This window comes from Bacillus rossius, chromosome 8, assembly GCF_032445375.1.
Source record: "Bacillus rossius redtenbacheri isolate Brsri chromosome 8, Brsri_v3, whole genome shotgun sequence".
In the NCBI taxonomy this organism is placed as follows: domain Eukaryota; kingdom Metazoa; phylum Arthropoda; class Insecta; order Phasmatodea; family Bacillidae; genus Bacillus; species Bacillus rossius.
The window spans coordinates 62,019,528-62,031,309 of NC_086336.1; the positions used below are offsets into that span (position 1 = coordinate 62,019,528).

General features: G+C 40.6%; 1 protein-coding gene across 1 annotated transcript; it reads left to right on the forward strand.

Annotated features, from left to right (window-relative positions):
• Nucleotides 1–733: 733 nt before the first annotated feature.
• Nucleotides 734–7,412, forward strand: LOC134535334 (uncharacterized). The gene is made up of 4 exons (XM_063374405.1): nt 734–860; nt 2,955–3,067; nt 6,530–6,624; nt 7,076–7,412. Exons 2-4 carry the CDS (start codon nt 2,959–2,961, stop codon nt 7,334–7,336), a joined length of 465 nt encoding a protein of 154 aa, XP_063230475.1. The 5' UTR covers nt 734–860; nt 2,955–2,958; the 3' UTR covers nt 7,337–7,412.
• Nucleotides 7,413–11,782: the final 4,370 nt, after the last annotated feature.

The window sequence follows — 11,782 nt, forward strand, 5'->3', positions numbered from 1 at the left end:
TCGCCAAACGTGAATCATTTTGTATAATGTTCTCTGACTGAGAGTAACTTAGAAAAAGAAAGGATTATGTGCTATCACATTCGTAAGGTTAAGTGAGATAAAATTAAAAACAAATAATCTGAGAATGCATTAGGGTACTTGTTTACAGAGTAATTATTTAGTTTTTATTGTTGATATCTTAAAAAAATATTTCCGTTAGAATTATTTGAGTAAATCCTGCGTTTATTTCTCGTTACTCTGTGAATTTTATGCACTATTGTCCAATATGGAATTTATTTAAGCTACACAATAAAGTTAAGAAGTTTTAATTTTTGGATTATTTATTTAGTGTAGGTATTCAAAATTATTTTCTTAACTCTAGCCTGTATTTGCACATCAGGGTATTAAAAAAAAGAGAGACAACAAAAATAGATTATATTGTGTATTTCAACTCCATAGTATCGTACGGATTTGTGTTTTCAGATAATACAGACAGATAGGAACGAAACGTGTTTCTGACGATGAAGTTGAAGACGCAGGGGCGCATAGACGTCGATGCATCAACGGTCTGGCTGCATGATGCGCATAAATAATTAAGTAAAGACTTTTGGACCAGTGGAAGGGGGACCAAATTGCAGGCTGCGAAATACTTTATCATAACCATTAAACAAGGAAGAATAATTAACGTGATTTTCAACAACGCCGCGTGCATCCGGTAACTGGTGATAAATTTGCGGTCAGCTTCGAGACGCTAACAGTTGCTTATCGCCGGCGAGGCAGTGTCCTCGCGATAGCCCTCGTCCAGCCTGAGTCCGGTCTGGAGGTCTCACAGAGACCGAGGTACCTGGGGTCCGGACAACGCACACAGCTCCAGACAGAAGGTAACTATTTTACAAAGCCCATGAATAGAGACCGGAAAAATTCGCGGATTCATTTCGCGATAGGCTGAAATTCAAACATGTGTACAATCCTGCTGGTTCTGCTATTGGCTCGCAGTTTAACTGGAGCTCTCTGGGCCAATGAGAGACTATCGACCAAAGAAGCGTCGAATCACAAGCTACCCAGTGGAGACGCCTCACAATTTAGTATCCAATGAACACGCGTGTTTACTTGAGATGTGCAGAGTATAATGGAGGCTATCCTAGAGGTAATTGAATCCGCGAATTTTTCCGGTCCCTACCCATGAAGAGCTCCTGAAACGATATAACCAAACACACCTGAGACATAACACCGGATTACATACTAACAACACGGGTGAGAGTGTGAGAAATAACCTGGCGGTAAGAGGCGTGACCAAACAATATTTTATAAATAAATCGTTAAATTGTATATTAACTGGTGTGAAAAGATGAACCTTTATTTTCAAGAAATTTGTAGCACTGTTTGTTTATATTCCCTTATAAATCTGTTATAATTCTATAATAAATGTTAATAAGAGATTAAAAAAAATGTTATTTTCGTTGCCATAATGTTGGTACCATATGTATTAAACAGCTATATTTTCAATACTGGGCATACAATTTGCCATCTATCGGACTGACGTGAAAACAACGCCAGGTTTTCACCAAAAAGAAAATCTTGGTGTTGTCCGGTATTAGATACAACTTCAGTCTGCACGCTTTACAGGTCTCTTGGTACATGGTAACTAAACAGTGGCGGATCCAGGAAGGGTGAATACGGGCACATGCTCCGCCCCCAGAAGGGTAAATGATGCAATGGATAAAATCACTTTCGAAGTAAATTTTGGGCTATTTTATATCATATACTTATCAAAGACGTAACTATAAATGTAACTATAAATAACTTAGTCCAGATCTAACATCTAACTCAGTAATTATCATCTAGATATTAGTAAGTCGCGTTCCCCCGAGTTTATTGGGGAGAGACTACGTTAACTTTAATCCAAAGGTCCTGAAAAACTCCGGATACAAGGTAAATATAATCAAGAGGCCACATGCAGAACACCTGAAACTAGGTAATTTTAGTGCAGAGACCTTGAAGAGCTCCTGACACAGTGTAATTATAGAACGGCGACAGTTCAGAGACCCTCGTATAGGTTAACTATAGTGCGGAGTATGTATCTGATATATTATTTCTCTAGCCAGTTTTTCTGTCGGTCCACGAGATCTTCCTTATTCCTTTATCAAATTCCATGATATACCCCTAATTTTAAAGCTTATCGTGCCGGCTAACGACGAGAACTAGACCCACTGTCTAAAAATGTACCGCTTCTCTTAAATTTGAGATTTAAAATCATCTAAGTAGAGGTCCTTAAATGGATGTGTCGATTTTTCGATAGATATCGAATCGGATACGATAAATATCGAATTGGATATGCAAATGAAACATTTGCGTTTACATATTTCTTTTTTTTTAAATTGCACTTCCGTCATAATAAACAGAACTTATGATAAAGAAATCTTAGAGGATCCTTCAACTAACCAAAAAATTCCACCAAAAAACCACTCGACCAAAACTGCTGACACATCAGAATTTTCTTATAAGTAAGTACTTTTGAAATTACTGTTGATATTTTGTATCACAAACATATAACCTACAAACCTAATCTCTTACATTTAATTCTCATAGCATCAGTTAGTATTCAAGATACGTACAACCAAAAAGTGAACGATGATCATATCATCACTTCCAACACAGTATTTAAAGAGGTTTTGTAAACGTGTATATTATTGGAAGATATGTTTGAATATAAAACTTGTGTAAAAAAAATTGTAACAGCTATTTGTACTGATGTGTTCAATTACATATCTTCTTTTGTACCAACACCCGTTTACTTTTTCTATTCTTCAAAATGTCATTTCTCCCAAATTTTCAAAGAATGGAATGCCACACAAAACGATTTGGTGCGCACTGCGGAATTCCGCACAGGTCGACTAGTTGTGTGTATTAGTATTCTTTTGGGATTGGATCGTCATTGCAATTGCAAGTTCTCGGGAAAAAATTGTTTGTTGCAGGGAAATGTTGACCGTGGCGCTCACACTGCTGGTGCTCGCGGCCGCTGCCACAGGCTCACCAACTCCTCACTCTGCAGCAGCGCAGCAGCTGTTCAACTCCTTCAGTGAACGAGGTCAGCTGTCAGCAAATGCAGACACTCGAAGCTCTTTATTTTGCTCATTCAGATCTCAGTTCGTGCTTATTCTCGCTTTAGCAACGGCTGTGATCGTTACGTGTTACACGGGCGCTTGAATACTAGATAATTTCACTGTTTCGCGAAGCATAGACTCTAATCGAGCCCAGTTGGGTTGAGCTCATTAGGTCGACATTCTGCCCCATCGCAACGTTAAGGCGTCAGGCATTGTACAACAAAATGCGACTAAGTTATTTCACCGAGCTTAAAAATCATAATAAGACATTGGCATCTTAACACGGGCGGCAGTCCAAATTTTGCCATCATTAAGTCTATATGTCACGACATGAAACAGATGTGAGGTTTTTTTTTCTGTTAGGTTATTTTATTAATGTTTTAAATTATTAATTCCTAAAAAATTATCTGAAATACAATTAGAAAATATTCGGATCAAGTCAAACAATTACAAAATATCTATGGCTTTTCCCCACTCACTTTCATAAGGTGTATGCATAAGTAGTGAGGTAGGTACATCAAATAAAGATTACATTTAAACTGGAATTGTATCGCAAAGTTAACTGAAATAAATGTGTTTCTCGAAAAAGCATTTATTGTGTCGTGGTATCAACCTTTACGTGGAGTGAAAGCATGGAGGATGTCTCCCATCAAGTAATGGGGGTTTAAGGTGGAAGATGCCCAGTGCCACCTCAGTTTTGAGCAGCCCCACATAGGTTGGACGTAGGCGCGGCTCGTTTGACCCATTTGGCGGTCGGAGGCATTGATATTTATATTGTTGGCAGTTGCGCTGGAAGATCCTGAGGACAACCTGCCTCGTCCACCATGCAACGGCCTCGGAGACATGCCGCTAACCTCTCGGCATGGTAGCCACCCACCCAACTAACAATGACAACTGGAAAATTTAGCACCAAGGCACTGCCAGTACGAGACAAGTCAACATGATGCACTTCAGGCTGATTAACCAAAATAAAATGCTCCTGGATGGCCATGGCCAAACAGTGGACACTCGAGACAAATGCCACCAACTCAGTTGTAAATACAGAGGAGTTTTAGGCTCCCATTACAAAATTCCTAGGAGACTCAGAGAACCTGGTGAAAATGTCTTTAAGTAAATAGAATTACTTATATGAAACTGACAATCAGTTAAAAAAAAGATTTATAGCCTATCTGGATCTCACACCTTCTCCTAACTTTATACACACAACAAATTACAATAAAAATGAAGCACTGCTGCCCAGTTTGTAGATATTTGTTACATTTTCATGCTCTTTGGGTTTTTATGCCTATGTAGCTTTTTGCCGATTCGTTGGCCATGTTGCGGGCATGCAAAAACACTCTATAAGTAGGGACTGGAAAAATTCGCGGTTTCCATGACCACTAGGATAGACTCCACGATTCTCTATGTACTCGGGCAACTATCACCTGGTCATTGGCCACCGACTCGGGACACCTGTTTACTGCGATTCTTATGATTCGATACTTCTTTTGTTGAGTGTTTGCCATTGGCTCAGAGTCCTTCAGGTAAATTGCGGTCCAATCACTGACGCAGCATTAAACTATCCGAGTTTGGATTCCAGCCTGTCTCGAAAGGAATCCGCGAATTTTTCCGGTCTCTATCTATAATTTTAAATATAAGATAGCAAAACACATTTTTAAATGGCACCAATTGTTGCAGAAACACAACCAGGTTAATTTATCCCAAAGAATTATCATTCTAAATGCTCCCACAGTGCCCCACATTGCTGGCCAGACTGGGGCCAGGGTTTCTGAGACTACCTAGGGCAGTAAGCCACCAGTAACCTCCCCCTTACCCCTTCCTTTCCAACTGTACAAATCGGGTCAGGCCTAGTCAGCCACTCCCAGCAGCAGTACCAGTTCCCCATCTCCCACTCTGGTCACTGAAATCGTATTTTAGGGCATAAACCCCTGCGTGATTAAATCGAGAATATATAAACTAGTAATTCCGGAACACATTTTGTTTCATGCTTATCAGAAGATAAAGGTGAAATGTTTGTATATAGCTTTTGCAATGGCGACGTTTACGCCACAAACTGTTCAATCAAAGCTATCTTGACAAGTTATTTGACATTAAAATCTGCCACATTAGTGAGTGGAACACCAACCGTTTGCAGCTGCGAGAGATAATTGTCAACGAGATAGGGGTTTCATTAATGTTCTCATTATCTTCGTTGGATGTCGCGTGCATTTTACACATATTAGTCAAAACATGGCCGTCATCGACAATCTGTTGACGCCCACATGTCGTTATTTTTACAATTATGACAAGACAATAACATTGAGAGATTCGCTTTTAGCAATATATACTTTGTACATTCACTCTGGTGCAAAGTCCGGGAAAAAGAATTCCATTCGTGAAATAATATATTTTTTTTTTTCACATATAGTTAAAACTGAACTGACAAGCGAGTTAAAGTAAACACTCTGAGCATATCGGTATAGATATTTTACATTGCCAGCCACCGTGAATAAAACACAAAACATGTTAAATATGCTTCAGATTAATTTAATGGTATTACAACACCAGAATCTAACAACCGGCAGGGAATAATAGGCAGTCACAATGCGGAGAGCAATGAGGGAATGGCAGCCTGAGACAAGTACGTGAGCAAATGTCGCAGCACTGCTTACATTACCTTCAGAAAAAGCACGTTGCAAACAGTTGGGTGTATTTCACGGGAGGGGACCAGGAACTGATAGTACGACTTATGGTGATGGAATTGGGAATTCGTAAGGACGTGGTAAGTACATTCATCCACAAATATTTAGTTAAATGGTGGTTTTTTCTAGTGTTACGATGGCTGGAGTGACAGGCTGGCCATTCTCATCTCTGGGGGAAAATCCTGTTGTGACCCAGATAATGCCCGTCCGTACCGCCTTTACAGAATGTCTTAGTGCCTTACTCTCTCACTCACCTGGTAAATTATTGAAGTTCCCGAGAGCTCAATCGCGAGAAATGGAGTAACTAGGACGCCATTGTTCTCGTAACTTCGAGTGCCATGTCTGGGGATTCTAATGACGTGACACTTCGGGGTTCTAAAAAACCTCTCCACAGGGCGGGACTTCGTGGGTATATAAGACAATGCCGAAGACCGTCGAAGGAGTGACGAGGGCTGGTGGTGACTAATGCGGAATGCGAGGCTGGGAAGACACCGCAAGTGTAAAGAAAATGTGCCAACTTTGCTTGGAATAACGATGGAACCGCCACTTGACAGAAAAATTTCCCACGGTAAAGCGCGCTGGTTGGGACCCAAAACCTCCCAAATTCGGTCCAGGTGACCACGTGGCTGAACATGCCAGTGTTTACCTTACATTTTTAAAGTGTCTGTACAGGTTATTCCTAGATAACACCCAGCAGAAACACGTCCTCTGCCAAGTCCCAAGTTCACGATCTCCGTAAACATGGTTGTATCTCTGCCGTTCCAGAGAAGGCACAATTCCTGAAGCATCATCTGTGGCGGGCACTGGACGGGACGGATAGCGACCTGAACATCCCGTCTGCGGAAACTCAGAAGATACAGGTGAGTGCGCAACATTGCCCTCAGTTTTATTTTTTTTAATTTTGTGTCAATAAAAGTTGTTGGACATATGCCATAGCAGTTTTGCACTGTTTGCCGCGGAGAAAGAAAAATTCGAGAACGCAAATTAAGAAATAAGAAATAAACCCACAGAGAACAAGCCTAAATCAGCTGGCGAACAGCGTGAAACTGCAATGGCGCTGGTCCAATAAATTGTATTAAATCAAAAAATTCCCCATTGCATGAATCATTTGAAGAACCATGGAGTGACCGATCTTTACCATTTACCTGCCACAGCACTCGCTGTGGGGGGGAATCTTACTCACAAACGTGCCTGACGTAGGCTCAAACCCACGCTACCTCGGGACAAGACGACGACTAGTTTGAACCACCGCACCATCGCAGTCGGGGAACGTGCTGCAGATCTCTGTTGTTTTTGTTCTTCGTTTGACAGGAGCTGAACAGCAAGCTGCCGGGGGACTTCTCCTCCAGACTGCACGACGACGTGGCGTCGCGGTACAGCCTGTCGCGCAAGGGGTTGAAGCGCATGGTTAAGAAGGGCCTTTACTGCAACGCCAACGGCGTCTGCCTCTCGATAGAGGACATCGGCTCCAACTGCTGCTACTTCGACAAGGGATACGACCTGCGCGGTCTGGGGACGAGTGCAGGGCGCCCACTCGCCGTCCCGCCTGCTCGGGTCTCGCTCCTGGCCTGATGGGGGGAGACGCGCGGCGACTGGCTAGCATGTAGAACGCAGTGATTTCAGAAATATACAAAGAGACAAGAAACCACGTCGAAGCATTTTCTCTTGAAAAAAAAAAAAAAAAAAAACAAATACGTGAGCGAGTCTTTCAGTAATCGCCAATGACGTGGAAAACATCTAACCTCGGTAACGAGAATATTCGTGTTCTCATGTTGTTCATAATTTTTTTAATACGAAACTCGGACACAAAATTTAAAGTATGATTCTTAAAAATAATGCCGATCATGATAAATATACTAAGTATGCCAAAAGACTGAAAAAAAATCTGTAATTAATTGCTATAAACATAACTTAGTCTTATTGAGCCAATTCAACTTTATTATTATAAAATATTTTTACCATTAATAATATGTTATTAAAAAAGTATAAACAAATTTCGGTGACAAGACTCTAACCACTTCCCTTTAAGTTTACAAGCGTGCGCTCTAACGCTGTGTTATTTTTTTAATTTTTTTATTTAAAAGATGGGTGGCACACAGGCAAGTCTTGACAGTCACCAGTGTGCCAATCATCTCCCCCCCCCCTTTAATGTTGTATTGTTATGTCACCCCGAGTCATTGTGAAATTGTAGTTGTGATTGTTGGTGTAGTAAGACAACACAAATTACATCCATTTCTTACCCGGAATTCGAACCCAGAGCCCCCGCACCGTAGCCCCGTGCGTTATCGACTGCGCCACGGAGGCCGACTGCTAACGAGCTCGTTGACATGGTTTTGGGAGGATATGAACTATAATCATTGTAATGCCAGTTTTATTAGGTATTTGTAAACTTGAGTTCACTTTTTTACTATGACAATTTTAGTTTACCAATTATATTCCGGGATAGTTTCACTATCATAGAAGTTTCATTTGGCACACCAATACGTTTGGTAAGCACCCCAATGTTTACGAAAATGACCATGTTACTACACGTGGATCCGCCATCTTTGTTTCACATTTATATTACACTTCCACGAAATTACTCCTACCAAAAGCCGTATACCGAGACCTAAGATGTATACAAACCTAAAAATTGTTCTTAGTGTCCATTGTAACCGATTTCACAGAAATGATTTTGATCTATTGCTCTCATTATTTTACATACATAATGCATTTGTTTATTCGTTAATTGACAGCGAATCCATTGCATGAAGTAACTTATAACAAATCAAGGGAGTCACGGAAGGAATCGGCAAATGACCAGGGCAAGGATTCGCATTGGTATTTGCTGAGAGTGGTGGTTTATAGATAACAGTAAAAAACCAAAATGAGGACTACCAGACTGGAATTCTGGTCAGGGTCCTAGTGTGTATCTCCCATTGGTTACTCTTTCTCGCCAGTCGGACGTCCCAGGCGCTGCGCCATACAACAGCACCTACAGTGGAGAAGAACGGTCGCTGCGAATAATCGCATCCGGCTAACTACTCTATGGGTTTACTCATCCTATACTCCATTTAAAAGGTTGTGCCAACTACATCAACAAAAAAAAAAGAAGACAAAATCAAATTATTTGAATTAGAAACTTGGCCAATGCCGTAGCATGTATTGTTTGAAGGTGGCGGTCCAGTATATCCATTACATACTCATTTATGAGTAATTTTTCTTTTTAATTGAATTTCAAAAGAAAGTTGACTGCCACAATTCCAGAGTACACTTTCAGATCTCCAACGTTTACTCATAGAAATTTAAATAATGATTTTTCTTGAGAAAAGAAACCTGAAAAAATTATAATTTGGGTTTTATTAATTAATTTCAATACGTTGTTCTGAAAACAATTGTTCGATGATTTATTTGAAACTATTGATACATATATTAATGTATTTAAATACACGAATCACACATGTTGAGTTTGTATGAAAGACGTGCTTACAGTAGTAAAACGTGTGCAAATCTACACTATATATAGCCTACTTAGAAACACAATTCCTGTGGCTTCTGTGTATGAGTAATGTCAGGCTATAACTGAAGGGAGGAGGGGGGGGGGGGATACACTATTGTAGCTAAATTGCTATAATTTTTTTCTTGTTCTGTCTTCAGTTTTTTCTATTGAAATGCTTGAAGTGACCCCACGACCTACCTCCCCCCTCCCTTTTTTTCCCCCCGGCTACGCCACAGATTTTGACACAAGTTTGTAATTAACGACCTAACATTTCACAAATTTGCAATTCATTAATTAAATGCCAGAGGGTAGAACTTCTTTAAAATGTATTGAAACTACTCTTAAAAATAAGATATTAATTTTAGTGCATTCAGTAAGAAAATAGTATAATTATACAAAGATATTGAACTGATGTAACACGGGAGAGAAGTGTGGAGCGGATGAGTAATTTGGGTTGTTCATGTCAGTTGTCCATAGTAAGAACACAAAACATCAAGTTCCAGCGTGATTGCCTTGACGTGACCTTCATGGTGTCTTTATTATACCGTTCGCTGCAACGTCGCTCGAAGTCGGCTCTGTGGGAATGGAACATTAACAAAACGTGTAGCCTTTCCCGTGGCCCGCACATTCGATTACGGGCCCCGGACCCAGGATCGGAGACGGGTTTCGCCCCCCCCCCCCCCAACCCATTTTTACAGTCACGTGCTTCATTATAATTGCATGGTTATTTCATACCTGCTCTTTTTAGGATGTTATTTAACCTGAAACTACAGTGTATAATCATGGTTACTATTTTATAAGTACAAACTAAGCTTTATTTATAAAATATCGAACATTTTTTTGACGTGACGTCTAATAAATCGATGAACGCTAGCTGCACGCACGAAAAATTGTCCCGTTACGCATTTTGTCCCGTTACGCTGTGTCCCGTTACGCTCATTGTACGCTTGCGCCGCATCTATCTCTCTTCCACTCGATTTGACGTTTTCGAGGCACATTAAATTTGAAACACTCCCATTCGTTTCCTACTTTTCCTATCATCGTCCTTTCATCAATGTTTTGTTATGACGTTGTCACGTTAAACTATCGTCCGTAAACCGACTTTACAGACAACCAATTTTTTTCTAGTTTGTAAAGACTTATAGTAGTTTAAACATTTGTGAATAAACAGGGCTGGTCAGTGGCGTAGCCAGGATTTGTGTATGGGGGGTGTTAAGAAGCATGGACCCCCCCCCCCCCCCCGTATTAAAGCGAGGGGTCCGGGGGTCCTCCCCCGGGAAAATTTGGATTTTAAGGTGTAAAATAGTGCTATTTTAGCAGTTTTCGGTACTTAAATTTAAATATTGTAATGGTTAAAATTTTTATTAATTTTAATATGAAATTTGTTTGAGTGATGAATAAGAAATTAATTAAAGATTTGGCGCTAAGGGGGGGGGGGGTTTGAACCCCTAACCCCCCCCCCTGGCTACGCCCCTGGGGCTGGTCCCAGGGGTCCACCCAGCCCCCTCCCTTGTGGGGGCCGCGCATGGCCTTCCCACCTCCCAATGACGAGCCACCCACCGCGGACGCAGCACTGAGGAACGCCTGACCAGGCTAGTCTGGTGGTTCATAGGGGCGGATGTCGGGTGCCTCGACTGAAGAGACTGTGTCCTCTGAAGTTTGCAAGAAATTATACGGATATTGTCCTGGACGCTGCACGTGCCAAACAGTGAATCAGCGACGACCAGACACATCCACTGTTTGCTACATCAGAGGAAAATTTTCCAAAAACCTTAGGTATAATAATCTTTTTCTCTATTTTTACACGCTTTATATTAGCTTCACCTGTATGTTTGTTTGTATGTTTGTTTGTATGTTTGTAACCGACACCTTTGGGTGCGATTTTGACCCACTTTAAACGGCCAGATTTCATTCAAACTTTGTAGATTTATCGAGGACCGATGACAATACACTAATTTGATAAGATTATTCCATTAATCAATTTGCAAAATAATATTTTTGTCAATTTATATAATTGGTAAAATGAAGCAAAGACATATTTGTAAAGAAAACAATTTCGCTCATGTGCGAACTCTTTTCTTTCAGTTTGTCTTTGGCGCGATATAAACAAAGACTACTAAATATTGTGACATTTAATTAAATGAAAAGTGAGAGTGGGTTATGATTATTTTATCTAAACTTGTGAATCTATCAGAATTACACAAAACACTTTTAAAAAATAACACACTTTAACGTGTGTGAAATGTCTACATATATTGATTTTCCAATTGGGCGGTGATTGAAACAACAGCGTGCCAAACTTTGCCTCGTCGACGAAGGCGCGGGAGTTTTTACACGTTTTTTACACGCTTTATATTAGCTTCACCTGTATGTTTGTATGTTTGTAACCGACTCCTTTGCACTCGATTTTGACCCACTTTAAACGGACAGATTTAATCTAAACTTCGTACACTTATCGAGAAAAAAAAGAAGCGGATTAAGGCGTGAGTCTTCGATGCCGTCAACCGTCAACCCACGGATTCACCGGTCGTGGGCTCTAA